Raw genomic sequence first — 17,500 nt, 5'->3', positions numbered from 1 at the left:
TTAGGATTGAGTGAGTTAACGACGGATATAGTCGGTGTTAGGATTGAGTGAGTTAACGACGGATATAGTCGGTGTTAGGATTGAGTGAGTTAACGACGGATATAGTCGGTGTTAGGATTGAGTGAGTTAACGACGGATATAGTCGGTGTAAGGGTTGAGTGAGTTAACGACGGATATAGTCGGTGTTAGGATTGAGTGAGTTAACGACGGATATAGTCGGTGTAAGGGTTGAGTGAGTTAACGACGGATATAGTCGGTGTAAGGGTTGAGTGAGTTAACGACGGATATAGTCGGTGTAAGGGTTGAGTGAGTTAACTACGGATATAGTCGGTGTAAGGGTTGAGTGAGTTAACTGCGGATATAGTCGGTGTAAGGGTTGAGTGAGTTAACGACGGATATAGTCGGTGTAAGGGTTGAGTGAGTTAACTACGGATATAGTCGGTGTAAGGGTTGAGTGAGTTAACGACGGATATAGTCGGTGTAAGGGTTGAGTGAGTTAACTACGGATATAGTCGGTGTAAGGGTTGAGTGAGTTAATAGAACAAAAATAAAAACCCAACAACATAAGATTTGGGTTGGCTTTTTGTTTCATTGCACAAAATGACTTACATACGTGAGATTTTATATAGCGCAATATCCACTTAATGAGCTCAAAGCGCTTTACAAGGAGACCCTGGTCAACAGCAACATTTAACATTCAGGACGGGGCATGACGCCTGTTTGGCGATATTACCATTTTTTTCGGACAGAGGCAACGCTGTTAGCGGCCAGGTACACATTTTACACCTGAGTACGGTAAGAGAATGTGAGTAAAGAGCCTTTTGAGCCTTTTCCAAGGAGCGAGGCTCGAACCCAGGACCTTCCGATCCGAAAGCGAGTGTCATACCACTAGACCACATAGCCGCACAGGGATTTCTTTCACATCACCACCAATTGCTGATGCGACGGTATACAAAGCAAAAATAGAAGAAAAAAAAAACCCAAAGAAAAATGTCTACGAGACTATCATCATCCGTCGTGGTTTGTGCTCTTGAGCACGTTTCCGGTCAGCTGTCTCCACGAATCACGATCTTCTAACGTACGCATGAAATCTGTCTTTCTTTTAAAATCACATAATTATGGTCCTTCTTATGTTATTTAGATATGTCATTCTTTGTCTTCCTCTAGCTCTCTTTCCTTCGATCATCCCAGATGAGCGTGGTTTTGCATTTTCGGCTCCAATCGTATGGAATTCTTTACCACCTAAAACCCGACAATGTGAAAGTCTACCAGTCTTCAAACGGCATTTAAAAACCGATCTTTTTCATTCTGCTTATCGTGATTCTATGTGAATTTCGAACAAGATATGTGTGACTGTTGTAGTGATTTTGTAGCCGAATAAATGAACATGTGTGATAATTTTAAAAACTATTGTAAAGAACCTCTGAGCACTATATGTGGATACTGGCGCTATAGGGAATGAGATTAGCGGAAGAGTAGCGTCCCTTGATTGGACATCACCGGCGGAAAAGGAGAACGTCAAGTTGGTTGTGCGCATGCGTCTCTCGTCCTCGCTTCCGGTGAAAGCGGCATGAGACACTTCACCGAAAGCGAGGACGAGAGAGACGCATGCGCAAAACCATTTTGACGTTCTTTCTGTAAGGTGACATCCAATCAAGGGACGCTACTCTTCCGCTAATCTCATCCCCTATATCAAATGATAATATAATAATGTTACCAAAGTTTCTATTCCGAGGCTATAATGCATGTGTAATGACAAAAGTTGGATGAGTTAGTATGGCTCCTGGGATTTACAAGACAGTGCGGGTGTTCAATCCCCAAGAAAAGACTTGACTTATTCATCTAATGGCCCTCTGGGTCCAATCTCGGTGCCCCGTGATTTCCCCCCTTATTCAATCAATCATAATCCCCTCCATAGAGACTAGGATCAATAGCAGTCACAGCATATTGATATAATATTATAGGGAAAGGGTGTGTGTGTGGGAGGGGGGGGGGAGGGGGGGAGGGGGAGAAGGGCGGGCAAGCCACCCTGCTAGAGCATCCTAACTGTCATAAATGCTAATTTTTTGTTCTTTTCTTTTCTTTCTTTTTTTTTCTTTTTAACGATTAAAAATATAACCGCCGATGACGTCACTCAGCTGTCTGTTACTGTTATTATTTTTTTAGACAGTCGGTAAAATGATCAGACTATAAACGTTAATGGCTACACAGTTATGTATGTTGGTTATGTTTAATCTGGCTGGCAGATCGAGCAAGAATTATTCATAAACGCATAGCTTTATACTAGGAATGGTTGCAGGTTTGAGCAACGGCTATGTGGCCTAGTGGTATGACACTCACTTTCAGGATCGGAAGGTCCTGGGTTAGTTCGAGCCTCGCTCGGCGTATTGTTGAGTCCTTGGAAAAGGCTCTTTACTCACATTATCTCACTGTACTTAGGTGTAAAATGAGTACCTGGCCGCTAACAGCGTTGTGTCTGTCGGAAAAAAAAAATTGTAATATCGTCTAATAGGCGTCATGTCACGGTGTACATGTTACGTGTTGCTGTTAGCCAGGGACCACTTGTAAAGCGCTGCTTTGAGCACGTTTAGTGGGTATTGCGTTATATCAAAACTCACGTTTATTCTTGGCAAAACCAAATCACGTGCTGCGCTGTAATCTGCGTTGGTTAGACCAAAATGAATCCTTCTATAAATACCCATTCACGTGATACAAGATGGTACGTGGTAAGTGAGACTCGGAGTATAACTATATCTCTCTAATCACTCAAACGACTGCAGTTGCGGTAATATAATATTATTAGTTACAGTGACGGACATAATCAATCAGATGGTGAAACGGTTTGAACTGAGATAGTTCCAAGTTTAGTTAGAAGGTCAATTTTAATCAAACATGAGTTCATGTCAGAAATGATTAAATCAACCCTTTTTGTACATCTTTGGGAAATATCAAAGCTTAATTTCACTTCTAAATATTGTTATAGCTCGTCAAGTTGAAAAAGTATGAAATTTGAGAACATCTGACCAAAACGTCATAAAAAAATCACCCAATTTACTTTAAATAATGATTATAATAATCTGGGGAGCATACTCTTTCATAAAATGCGGGTGAAAAATATGCAAATCCAAAATTTTCACCTTCCGACTGATCATGTCATGCACTGACGCATATCATAGCCTTAGAATCAAGACGTATTCCTTTTTAATTCTGGGTGAATTGCTTTCGAAGGGTTTCTTATGACGTGCTACTTATTTGCAGGTCTGATAACCCAAATGTTATGGGCTCATTGCTGTAATGGGAATACTCTCAAACCAACGCCAAATATTGTTCATTACAACAATGTTAAAACAAGCCCGCCTATAACTGCGTTCGGTTATCAGACCTTATACTATGTGCACTTGGGATTTTACATTTAAGAAACCATCTCGGAGAAGAAACTCAACAAGTATTTTTTTTTTTACAAAAGAGGAAACAGCAAGAGAATCATTATCATATTATTATTGCAGGGCCACTCGAAGGGCCGATTCATGTCATTTGGAAAATGATCCCAGTGACATGAATGAGAGAAAGCAGCAGGATTGTCTCACACCGACGTGTACATATATGCAGGTCTGACATCCAAACCTTATTATGGGCCTTGTTTAACAATCTAAGTTTAATGGACAATATTTTGCGTCATTTTATGGGAGTTCCACTACAACAATGAACCCATAATGAAATGGGTTATCAGACTTGCAAATAAGAAATAGAGAGAGAGAGAGAGATAGAGAGAGAGAGAGAGAGAGAGAGAGAGAGAGAGAGAGAGAGAGAAAATGAGAGAGAGGAGGAGAGAAAGACAGAGAGATATAGGGAGAGAAAAAAAAGAGAGAGAGAGAGAGGAGGAGGAGGAGGAGGAGGAGGAGAGAAAGACAGAGAGATAAAGGGAGAGATAGGGGAGGGAGGGAGAGAGAGAGATAGAGAGAGAGTGAGAGAGAGTGAGAGAGAGATAGAGAGAGAGAGAGTGAGAGAGAGAGTGAGAGAGAGAGAGAGAAAATGAGAGAGAGGAGGAGAGAAAGACAGAGAGATAGAGGGAGAGAAAGGGAGAAAGAGAGAGAGGGAGAGAGAGAGAGAGAGAGGGAGAGAGAGAGAGAGGAGGAGGAGGAGGAGGAGGAGGAGGAGGAGGAGAGAAAGACAAAGAGATAAAGGGAGAGATAGGGGAGGGAGGGAGAGAGAGAGAGAGAGAGAGAGAGAGAGAGAGAGAGAGAGAGAGAGAGAGAGAGAGAGAGAGAGAGATGAACGAGAAATAAATTTGGATCTCAGTCCCAAGGTTTTCTCCCATTGACATGCAAGTCCTCAACTACATAATCACAATTGATTCACTGGTCATACAATGAAACATACCAAAAATATCAATGAGCAGTATCCATTAAATGATATGACCCCGTTGTTGCTTAATATAATCGGATAGGAAGAAGACCAAGGATAACTTGACGTATGGATACACCATTAAATCAGTTTTGATTTGTTGTTTATAAGAGTTTTAAGGCGCTTGCAACACATTAAGGTCATATCAGCACCAGTAAAAATGAAGAAAATGGGATAGTAATACGTTCTCGAATTACAAATAGAGTACCCAAGAAAAGGTAAGACAAAGGGGCAGATGTAGATTGCACACTATCAAAGTACTTAGTTTGAGATCACCTAAAAGTCTCATCTCGTCACAAGTACAGGTCCCCATTAAGAGGAATACTCAAATTCATACAAATCATATATTATATGTAAACAAAACATAATACAGTGCATAACAGAGAGATGATTTACACGAGGAAAATATATCATCTCCCAAAACTATAACTATACATTTGACAGTTTCCCTCTCAGCCAGGTTATCCGGCCAGGACAAATCCAAGTAATCTCATTCCAAGACAAAGACAGAAAACAAGTTGGAAAACAGATGTAGGGGAATAGAAAACACAGTAAGTGCCTCCATACTCACTTTGTGAGGTCAGGAACCCACTCAGTTAAATCAGTATAGATTTATATTGATAGATAGAGACAAAGCTGGAGAGAGAGATGGATGGATGAGTGGATGGATAGATAGATAGATAGATAGATAGATAGATAGATATGTAGATAGACAGAAAATTAACTCACTCAATCCTAGAGATTTTTGCTACTTTTCAAAATTGGAAAAAATGTATTAAAATGAGCATGTACATAGATATTGTTATTCAACTAGACGTCTACCATTAACATGTCAACATTAAGAACATTAGCGTTGATACTACTCCAATAATTTGTCTCAGAAAAATGTAATAGATAGGCATGGGGTAAAAGTAACCGCTGGCATACTACGGATATAGTCGGTGTTAGGGTTGAGTGAGTTAAGCAAACAGATGGAATGAGTATCAACCGTTGATAAACAAAAGGCGGCGAAAAATCAAGAAGGTAAACAACCACTTACCGCATTTTTGGGTCTGGCATCCACTGGATAATGGAAAAGTCCCAGTACCAAAACCATCACACAGGCCACAGAACAAAGCCGGCCAGTGGTCAAGGGTAAAGAAAGTAGTCCAATCGCCATTGCTGTGTTGTTGTATGGGGACAAATCACAGCCTAGTAAAGGCCCCTATATTTGGTCTTGTCTCCTGATGCAAGCCGTTTTCTTATTTGGTATATTATAGTTTACTTCTAAATCAGTACTGAATTTCACTGAAGCTTGTCCATTGATAAGTTCAAAATGACTGTAATACACAGATGAGGGTGGTTTTTTTTTTTTAAGTAAACGCTTCAATGAAGTCAACAGTTCATCCAAATTTGTACGAAAATCATTAAATGGTATATTCCAAGAGAGACAGGGTGAATGTCGTATTCCAAAAGTAATGGTCGAAGACGTCAGCGTTTGGTTAACCCAATGCAACTACCTGGGATACCAGCAGGTCACCGATTCCAATACACATCTAAACCGATGATGGAGTTTGTCAAATACGACTAGACAAGCCTGGGTGTCATGAAGAAGAGAGAGTGTGTGTGTGTGGAGAGATGGGGAGGGGGAGATTTTAAAATATAAATATATAGAAAATATTCATCAATAATAAGAAATAATGGTATTTACGATCGATGGCTAATGTTAATGAGGTTTGATGAAACACATTATATTCAAAGACTCTAACTAACAGTAGCAACTACCAATAACACTACGAGATACTATACCAAGTCAACGAAGCGAATAAAGTGGTGACGACTTGCACAAAAACAATGACGTATAACCCTGGTTGTCTCTGTCAGTATGTTAGTGGTACCTGGTCGGTCTGTCTGCCTGCTGGTTGTCGATGCCAGAGCGAGAGAAAACCTTAGCTACTGCTGCTGCCGCCGATGCTGCTGCTCGGTGATGATGATGTCGTACGACTCACAGAAGACACGCACGTTTGGTGCTGTCGCACTTACTGCTCCGCTGTTTGCTCACCAGCTAGCTCGCTGTCAAAGCAACAGGGGGACACACACTCACATACACACACGTCAGACACACACATACATGTATACACACACACACACACACGCGCGCGCGCGCGCACCCGAACAAACGCCATGCATACACACAGAGACTAAGAAATACGCGTTCTTCTCAAATAATATATGAGTGTGAGTATTTGAGTGTGTTAGGGGGAGGGGTTTGGAAGTGTGTGTGTGTGTGTGTGTGTGTGAGAGAGAGAGAGAGAGAGAGAGAGAGAGAGAGAGAGAGAGAGGGGGGGGGGGGAGAGCGAGAGCGTGTGTGTGTGTATTTGTTTGTTTGTGGCTGTGACGTGTGAGTAATATCTCATACCTCACGTACGAACACGCAAGTTCGCTCAGGCATGCATCAGCCTCTCCAGTTTCACAGTAAAAGGCTTCCTCTTGTTCATGACATTTTCACCGGATCTGGTGAAAAACAAGGAAAAAAGTAATAATTGCCCAGTTGCGTGCGTCTAGGAAAGGACAGACATTAATATCATAAATGTGACCCCTCGCCACAAAACGGTATTATGTCGGGATGATAAAGATGCTGAAAATTGAATTTATAGCCAGAAATCTCTGACTTGCGTTGAGGTTATATATTTTATAGATGAGAATGAATGTTATAATTTAGTGCGCTGAATACCAACAATTCAAAATATTGACCAATTTAGCTTTAAATTGATTTATTAGCATCTGGTTCATCTCGACATAATACCGTTTGAGACGATGGGTCACAAATATACATGAGTAAAATGCTGATGAATCAGTTTTGAGGGGATATATTTCATTTAATAAATAGAGGATCTAGTACCTATGCAGTAACTAACCAATAATAAGAAATTGTAAATGGAGTCCCGTTTTTATCACTGAACGCTGCTGTTGGCGTAAATATAATATCCACTCTATAAATCTGTATCATGCCAAAGTAAGCCAGAATACGAAAAATAGGAAGTTTGTGTTCAAATAAAATGTTTTACTGAGGAAAAATAATGCAGTCTTCTATCTACACTGATAGAAAAAAAAATAATTTTTTTTCGCAATTCTGTTCATCAACAATTGCTCTCACAAGATCTTTGTGTTATCTCTATCAAAATTTGCGCACTAAATTTCAAATGAAACAGTTTCAGTTTTTTTGGGTTTTTTTAAACTGTCAACAATTCATTTTAAGAAATTGCCAATAATAGAAGTTATAAAATAACATGTCGATCTAGGTTTTCCGAACAACAAATTTAATGAGTAGAATTCATAACAGGTCCATAATCCACAATGTACATAAACTTTGGATAGTTCTGGGAGTAGGTGGGGGCGGGGGGCGGATTCTAACGTGAAATTTTCTTCAAATGGACACGCGGCATATCAAATTGACCATGATGAGGACTGTTAAGTATTCATGACTATAAATCACAGTCTAGTATTAGTATGCAATTTCGACATTATGTATTACCAGAGCTGCCGTACTCTGGAAAAACCCATATTTCAAAATTTGGCCAGAAAACTCGTCCTTCAAATATCGATCGATTTAAATGACCCTCATTTTGAAAGGGAAAAAAAAAAACAACTCTCAGACCTGTGACTTCGAAGTCCCAGGTTTGAGAGTTTTGGGGTTTGTTTTTTTTTCCAAGATGAGGGGCATTTAAATCGATTGATATTTGAGGGATCAGTTTTCTGGCCAAATTTTGAAATTATGGGCTTTTCCAGAGTACGACAGAGCGGGAATTGACGGCGCAGTTCAAAGCAATGACACGACCCCCTCCTCCTCCTTCTGAACACACGACCGAAAGCAACAATCGTACACAGTCATTACATTACGGGTTACTCGGCTATTACGTCATCAAAATATTCCGAAGAAGCGTTAAAAAGGCCATAAGTTCCATATAAGTGCCTTATGTGACATTACATACATTACACATACATCGTCTTTTTCCACTTTTCCTCATACTTTCCTTCTCCTTCTTCAAGAACGAATAGAAATTGGATTCAGTAGTCTGATGTCACGCCGCCCGGCAACGGCGGCCATCTTGGTTCTAAACAAAGAAAATCATTACTTTTTATTCTTCATGCTAGCTAGAACTTTTCATATGCCTTGTGATCAGAATGTGTAAAAGTCAATACATGATCAAATTTATGGTTTTTTTTTTTCCTCTGGATACGCTTTTATGCTCGCCGGAGAAATATTTCATACGGGCGTCCGCCATTGTTCCGATAGTTAAGAGCCAGTGTTACTAAGTTACCATGCGTCATTAGGAAGGAAGTGACGTTACGACTGTTGAAGAGTATTGAATAGTGATAAAAAGTGAACGATCTTCGTGTAAACGTCAACCTGTCGTACTCTGAAAAAAACCCAACAAACTCGTCCTTCAGATTTAAATGATCCTCAACTTGGCAAATGTAAAACCTCTCAAACCTGGGAACTAGGCAAAAACTCTCAAAACTGGTCTCAGGTCTAAAGAGTTCTTGCCAAAATGAGGGTTATTTAAATCGATCGATATTTGAAATTTGAAGGACGGATTTTCCGGCTATATCTTTAAATTTATACTTGTTTAATTTTCAAGAGTACGGCAATGAAACTGGTTAATGATCATAAAGAAAAGAGTGAATAATATGAAAACTGAAGACGGACATGAAATGATGACACGTGAAATAGTGAAGGCCTATCTGAAAACCGACATGAAGAACCATAGACGTCACGCTTTGACAACTGTCTAACTCCATCCAATCCGTTTATTGTCGATTCCCAATCATACTGTCGTCTTTACAAATAATTGCACGGCGATGTGGCACAGTGGTTGGTTGGGGGGGCGGGGGGGGGGGGGGGGGAAATGGTCGTCCAATATTGATGCAATGGATTTTGGTAAAATACTCACAACATCCGCCAGCCAAACTTAAAGAACCAATACAAAAAAAGTGTATAACCTTTAACGTTTATAGTATTACTGTTATAATCTAGTGAGAACTAGCGTAGCCATCGTTAACATATATAGATAGTTCGAAGATGACGTCACTCAGGTCTTTGTTATTGTTTTTTGCCATCCGCGTTTATGAGTACTTCTCACTAAACTGTATTAACCAGACTATAAACGTTCATGGTTACACAAAGTTTTGTGTCTTGGTCCGTTATACTTCCGGATGGCAATGTTGTGAACGTCTTAGTCAAGCGCATACTATCTATAGCCTGCCACTGACCAAAAAATGACGCCAAAATGCCAGTCTTTGGCAACAAAAGAAAACAAATCGTGAGTTGTATTCAATAGTTCAACCAATGGGATCACTTGTTTCCTTGAGCTCTACTAACAACTCACTAGATGATGCAGAAACCGAATTATGACGTCAAAATGCCAGTCCTTTTGGGTTTCAGTGTCAGGCTATATCATAATGATGGCTACGGAACTAGTCACCAACAGTTTGTCTAAGAAGAAGAAGAATACAGAGTAGAGTGACGTCAATTTCGTCTCTTCTATTCATAACCTAAAGATATCGGTTTGACAAACTGCCCGCCCTTTTAATCAATTTGCGACGCTATACTGCGGCTGACGCCTGTGACATTTCAGTTTCCCCGTGATGTGTTGAGGCTCATCTTACTTGATCAAATTGCGAAGTACATTTTTACTGACCAAAAAAAAAAAAGGTGGTTCTGTCATTGTCCGGCAGTGTATACCGTGGCCTTCGTAAAGTTATGGCCTAACAACACTGACCAAAAATGACGTCAAAATGCCAGTCTTTTTGCAACAAAAGAAACCAAATCGTGAGTTGTATTCAATAGTTCAACCAATGAAATAACTTGTTTCCATGAGCTCTACTAACGACAACTCACTAGACGGCGCAAAAACCAAATAATGACGTCAAACTGCCAGTCAGGCTATAACATAACGATGGCTACGGTTATACACGTCTAAAACAGCTACTTAGACAGGCCTGCTCTGCCTACTTGAAATTTTAAGAAATCCTAGATTTTAAATTTAAATTTAAAAAATTAAATTGAACTTTTATATATTGCAATATCCACTAAAAGTGCTCAAAGCGCTTTACAAGGGGTCCCTGGCCAACAGCAACACTTAACATTTAGGACGGGACATGACGCCTGTTAGGCGATATTACAATTTTTTTTTCATACAAAGACAACGCTGTTAACGGCCAGGTACTCATTTTACACCTGAGTACGGTGGGAGAAAGTGAGTAAATAGCCTTTTCCAAGGATTCAACTATGCGCCGAGCGCCCCTAGTTTTTAAGGGGAGGGGGCGGGGATAAGATACAATAATAAACATTTAAATAATTTGCTCATAGCAGTAAGTATTACATAATACGGTTTAAAAGTCATGAGTAGATGCTTTCTCATATCAAACTTTTCTTTCTAACACACTGTATTGTAGGAAAAAAATGCTTATTTAATTTACACCTGATTACGGTGAGAGAAAGTGAGCAAAGAGCCTTTTCCAAGGACTTAACTATGCGCCGAGCGCCACTAGTATTTAAGGGGAGGGGGGATATAAGACACTGTAATAAACTTTTAAATAAACAATTTACTCATAGCAGTATTTCATAATACGGCTTCATAGTCATGAGTATCAAACTTTTCTTTTTAACACACTGTATTGCAGAAGGGGGGGGGGGGGGGGGTGCGTATTTAATTCTATAGTTAAAGCCAAAACAAATATAAAAAATCGTGTTTCTATGAACTTCTCGTGGTGGCAAACAGGTCTGCTAAGAGCCGAATCAATCAACGCTATGCAATTCTAAATCACAGGTGTTTAGACACAGCAAACAATGTTTAGAATCAGGAGGGACGGTTATTTCCGCATGCAGGCATGTAGTGCGGCTATGCGGTCTAGTGGTATGACACTCTCTTTCCGATCGGAAGGTTCTGGGTTGGAGCCTCGCTCGGCGCATAGCCGAGTCCTTGGAAAGGGCTCTTTATTCACATTTTCTCAATGTACTTAGTTGTAAAATGAGTACCTGACTGTTTACAGCGTAGTCTCTGTCCGAAAAAAAAAATTGTAATTTCGCCTTACAGGCCTCATGTCTCGTCCTACAAGTTAAGTGTTGCTGTTGGTTAGGGACCCTTTGTAAAGCGCCGTGAGCACGTCTAGTAGATATCGCTCCATATAAAAGCTCAATTCTAATGTTTTAAAAATTTTTTTTAGTGGTGTGGTCATACCAATGAGTGAACCCAACATGTACAACATATCTGCAGGTGTGATGACCCAAATTATTATGGGCTCATTGTTGCAAAGGAAATACTCTCAAACCAACGCATCATATTGTCCATTACAACAATGTTGAAACAAGCACATAATTGCGTCCGAATGTGCACGTCAAGCGAATCGACTGCTTTTTTCTTTCTTTTACAAATAAGGTCATCGAATACATTTTAACATCGTCACTTTAACTCACTCAACCCCAACACCGTCTATACTGTATATCCGTTGTTTACCCGGGGTTACTTTTACCCCATGCCTATTTATTACGTTTTTCTGAGACAAATTATAGGCGCAGCATCAAAGCTACTGTTTTTAGTTTTTTACTGGTTAATGCTAGTTGAATAAAACTATCTCTGTACTGTACATGCTCATTTTATATATATATATATATATATATATATATATATATATATATATATATATATATATATATATATATATATATATATATATATATATATATATATTTCCAGTTTTGAAATCTCTAGGATTGAGTGAGTTAACTCTCTCCTTACCAGCTATTTTTAGGATTTTCCCCAAAACGTCACACCTAACACAAAAATAATTTTTTTATCACTCAAGCAGTAAAGTTCTTGCGATAAATAAATTCTTTAGCAAAACATGCTCTAGAATACACACACTTCGTTTTCTTTAAATCTCATGATATACAAGAGAAATCTGAATAAGAAAAATGTTGGTTTTATCGTAATGAATGTGACGATTTTCCTACAGTTGGTAAGGAGAGGGTTAAGTGAAGAGTTTGTTGGTTTTTTCATACAAAAAGATATGTAAAAATTCAATTTTCAATATCTACTGTCTCTATACAACCATTTGTAATTTTTTTTCATTTTCATTCATGTCGCACAGCACGAGTGTGTCCTGCATTCTGCATAACAATATCCATGAGACGAGATAATAGGTTGCAGTTGTCCCGCTTGATCGATAAGAACACATTGCATTATTCATTGCTGGAATTCGGGATCCAAATAATCATAATAATAAAGTAAAGAAAAGAAAGAAAAAAAGATGTTTGGTTGGTGAAGCGTTGAGAGATGGAATACAACGAACTGAAAACTGATGTACTCTGATAACAAAACAAAACACGTATTTGAAAATTTTGGCCAGAAAAACTCGTCCTTCAAATATCGATCTATTTAAATGACTCCTATCTTGGCAAAAACTTTCAAACCTGGGACCTCGCAATTCCTATGTTTGAGAGTTTTTGCCAAAGATGGGGGTCGTTTTAATCGACCGATATTTAAAGGATGAGTTTTCTGGACAAAATGTCAAATAAGTGTTGTTTTTTAAAAATTAATTCAGAGTATGGCAGAATAGTCAACAGCATTTCTAGGCTGAAAGCAACAGCAAAGGCATGTGGCACAGTGCCACCATTCCTACATTGTCGGAATTCGTGGAAGCGTAACTGAGGACACAGTTGTAAAATCTGTACTTGTACACTTTCCTTTTTAGTAGGTATACTTTCCCCCGATGTGTACCGGTGATATTTTCCATATTATAATTCATATCACTGTGTTTGCAAATACTATTGATGACGGTGATGATAAGGATGATGATGTTGCTGATGATGATGATGATGATGATGATGATGATGATGATGGTGATGAAGATGATGATGATGGTGATGGTGATGATGATGATGATGATGATGATGATGATGATGATGATGATGATGATGATGATGATGATGATGATGAAAATAGGAATATAAATAATACTGATCGAAGTGACAAATTAAGGAGATGGCACAAAGGTAAGTGTGAGAAAGAAAATTAAAAGGTATGTACCTATGTATGACCAGTGACAGACAAATCAGAAAGAAAGAATACAAGAAAACCATTCCGGAAAAGTAGAAAACTGTAGGGGCTGCCTGAAGCCTGTGATCGTGAAAATACTAAGGAAAGAGTGAAAATGGAGAGGCTTCGTAAAGGAACGACACAGACAATGGACGTTTCGGGTACAACCCCTTTGTCAGCACAACAATGCACAAATTAACGTGAAAAACAAATAAGCAACCACCATTGAGTACAGACGATACAAGTTGTTTTGCACTTTATTTTATTTTATTTGTTTTCCACGTTAATTTGTGTATTGTTGTGCTGATGAAGGGGTTGTACCCGAAACGTCCATAGTCTGCGTCGTTCCTATACGAAGCTTCTCCATTTTCACTCTTTCGTTAAGAAAACCATTCAAAACAATCAACTTGCGTGTATTGTTCTCCATGCTTTGCCTGGGACTGCTTCTCAAACATAGTTTCAGACTTGAATTCATGTTTGTTGTTGTCTCATGCTCTTTCTAGGAAGGGTAATTTTACTCTTATGAAATGGTGATACAACACAAACAAGAAGTAACTTTCGATTATGATTACTGGAAATGATCAGACACTACTCGTCCAATGAAAATAGGTAAACTGCAATCAAAATCAGCCTTTTTTTGTTTGATTATTTATTCCATTCAAATGCACCAAGTCTCAAAGTCTATGTGCGTCAATGTGGTCTTGTGGTATGACACTCGCTTTCGGATCAGAAAGTCCTGGGTTCGAGCCCCGCGCTCGGCACATAGTTGAGTCCTTGGACAAGGCTCTTTACTCACATTCTCTCACCATACTCAGGTGTAAAATGAGTACCTGGCCGTTAACAGCGTTGTTTTGTCCGCAAAATTGTAATATTGCCTAACAGGCATCATGTCCTGTCCTACATGTTAAACGTTGCTGTTGACCAGGGACCCCTTGTAAAGCGCTTTGAGCACATTTAGTGGATGTTTCGCTATATAAAAGCTCAATTTTTTTTTTTTAAGACACGCGATATCGGATAGGAAAAATCAGGGTGAGCAAAAGTGCTATCAGCTATATGTTCAAAGCATGTCATACTGTCATCCAAACTTAAATAACCATCATTTATAAGCTTCACATTTTGCATAACAAGGACAACACTAAAATCATTCGGTCAGAGTTTGACTTAAAAGCGATGGTCGTTTGTGACTGCCAAACAAACAAGACCTCTTATGTCTTATTGGAAAGGGCGGTGCTTCGCCATAATATTATAACCTTTAAAAAAAAAAAGTAGCAAAGGTACTTCGAAAATCATACCAGACAATTCCAACCATGCACATTGAACATCATATGAGACGTTAATGTCCACAATTAAATGTTGTATGTTTCTGAGATCAGAGTCATCCTTTTTACGAGTTCATTGGCTATGGTTTTACCCAGAAAATACCAAGTGGACTTTTTGCGTTCCACTTCATTTCATTTCATTGTCAATCTTTAAGAACCTTGTGAATGCCACTTTGTTTGCAAATAACAAATGGAAATGTAAACAACATATCCTGTACTGTTCTAAAACAAAGTGTAAAATAAGCTTCTTGTACTGGGCAGTTATTTCTATGATTGTGAGGCAATGTGGTCTAGTCGTATGACACTCACTTTCAGATCGGAAGGTTGTGGGTTCGAGCCTTGCTCGGCGCATAGTTGAGTCCTCGGAGAAGGCTCTTTATGCACATTCTCTCACCGTACTCAGGTGTAAAACAGCATTATCTCTGTCCGAAAAAAAATTGTAATATCGCCTAACAAGCGTCATGTCCCGTCCTAAATGTTAAATGTTGCTGTTGGCCAGGGACCCCTTATAAAGCGCTTTGAGTATGTTAAGTGGCTATATATAAATGCTCAATTTTTTTTCAGAATAGCCTGATGTTTTACAGACTATTACTGTCATCCAAATTGTCCACATATGTCAGTGTGCCTATTGCTGCACACATTTACAGTCTTCCAAAACATGAGACCATCCAACTTTAAATGGTCAATACCATATGAAATACTTTTGTGTAATATGAGAAACAAAGTGCAATTTGGACGCGAGTCTGAATAATCTCCTGTGGCTATTCGTACTCAAATCCCAATGTGCGTGTTCAGTGAAACACAGAGCAGCAGAAGGCAGAGGGCAGAACTGATAAAGAAACAGAAGAAGAGTTCAGAAGAAATTCTGTTTTGCTCATATCAGACTGACTCAGCTTGTAAACCCTGCTTTGGACTGTAGAAGGATTGTTGCCTGCCTAACACCATCAGAATATGTTTATTAAAAAACAAAAATTGTCATGAATTTGTTTGGACATTGCATTGTGTTGTTCACAAAGCTTTTCCCAATGATAAAGTTACTTTAACTGACTTTTATTACTTTTGAAGAGTTTTAACTCATTTATTTTAAATTTCTAACTGGACTTCCAATTGATCTATGATTTTGTCTTTCATCAAATAAAGCAGGTTTCGACTACCCGTTGATAGTTACTGTAATTGTTATTTTTAAAATACTAACTGTCATACAGAGTCCAAATAACCTGTTGATTGAAGATGCGCATTGGAATTTGAGTCCAAATAGCCATGGGAGACTATTCAGACTCGAGTCCGAATAGCCACAGCCTATGAGAAAATATTATTTTTATTCCAAATTCCATCTTTTTTCCCCTGTATATTATTTTATCGCAATAATATGCATTTCATTCATGATCACATTGTAGTTAAAATACTAGCTAACCTTTTACCATATCCATCAGTTTAATTGAGATCAAATCTAACACATTTGTCAATTTAAGTCATAAAATTTCCTTTTACATCTACTTTTTCAAAATGCATTTTCTCTGAATTATCGACTGTATCTGTAATTGTTTGATATGATTTATATTTGTTGGTCCCCGCATGGCATGCATCTGAAGTGACGAAGAAGATTTTATAAATTTTGACTAACATTTTTCTATGGCAGCATAAAACACTTGGCTGACAAAACTGTAAACTTACTCAGATCGGCTGGGAACACGTCTTTCCGAAAGTGCCCATTTTTCAAATCGGAGTGTTATTCAACACCAGAAATTCCGGTGTATCTTGTCACCAGGTTATTCGACACCCGAGTCGCGCATGCACATGTTGAGAATTAGCTGCAACTTCCGCATTTGTGAATTTATCAGCATGGTGGTAGTAGGGCTAAATGGTTGTCTGAAGGCAGGGAATAATTAAAATGCTTAGGGATTAAATGATCAAAACAATGAACAATTCGAATGTAAACCCATCGTCCGTATAGAAATTGTCTAAACGTATAAACAGAATGTAGTGTGTGCTCCTTGTTGGATGGAGTCTAAATGACACGAAAAGCCTAGTGTGCCGAGAGGAGCATAGTGGTTGAGCTGCTTGACTCAAATTGGAAGTTTTTGGGTTCAAAGCCCAAATTATTATTATTATTATTATTATTATTATTATTATTATTATTATTATTATTATTATTATTATTATTATCATTATTATTATTGTTATTATTATTATTTTTATTATTATTATTATTATTATTATTATTATTATTATTATTATTATTATTATTATTATTATTATTATTAACAATATTGTTGTCACAATAGTAAACCTATGAAAGTCATTACAATCATGGGGGAAATTTCTGAGCGACACCTAGCACGACCTAGCAGGTAACACTAATACCTGCCTATTTTATACCTATAATACCTGTCTCATGATATGAGCTCATTTTTGCAATGGAAAAACATATATTTTAAATCCAAAGCCCCTTACTACAACGTTGAGAGAGAGAGAGAGAGAGAGAGAGAGAGACAGAGAGAGAGAGAGAGAGAGAGAGAGAGAGAGAGAGAGAGAGAGAGAGAGAGAGAGAGAGAGAGAGAGTTCGTGTATTGGGAGAGAAACCGAGAGTGATAGAATTTGCGATTTTTTTTTTTTAATAGACAAAATTAATAGAAAATATCAACAAAAACAACAAACTAAAATTAAGACTCAACTTTTGAGTGTGCCGAATTATCT

At 38.4% G+C, this 17,500-nt stretch overlaps 1 protein-coding gene across 7 annotated transcripts in view; it reads right to left on the bottom strand.

Moving 5' to 3' along the window:
* The window catches only part of LOC144973690 (follistatin-related protein 5-like), a 150,007-nt gene that overhangs the window by 131,748 nt on the left and 759 nt on the right, over positions 1 to 17,500 (bottom strand). For 2 of the 7 annotated variants that reach the window (XM_078916481.1, XM_078916478.1), the window contains exons 2-3: positions 6,803 to 6,897; positions 5,444 to 5,980 (exon numbers count right to left, since the gene is read on the bottom strand). In XM_078916481.1, the coding sequence (XP_078772607.1) occupies positions 5,444 to 5,563 (120 nt within the window). In that variant the 5' untranslated portion in view covers positions 5,564 to 5,980; positions 6,803 to 6,897. Of the gene's footprint in view, positions 1 to 5,443; positions 5,981 to 6,192; positions 6,444 to 6,802; positions 6,898 to 13,895; positions 13,984 to 17,500 lie in introns of those variants that run through there. The other 5 variants (XM_078916480.1, XM_078916477.1, XM_078916482.1 and 2 more) reach the window with 5 other exon arrangements.

This window comes from Berghia stephanieae, chromosome 5, assembly GCF_034508935.2.
Source record: "Berghia stephanieae isolate SIO BIC M18660-M18661 chromosome 5, UCSD_Bste_1.3, whole genome shotgun sequence".
Classification (NCBI taxonomy): domain Eukaryota; kingdom Metazoa; phylum Mollusca; class Gastropoda; order Nudibranchia; family Aeolidiidae; genus Berghia; species Berghia stephanieae.
Note: the sequence above shows the minus strand (reverse complement) of the source record. Positions and strands in the feature narration are given on the sequence as shown.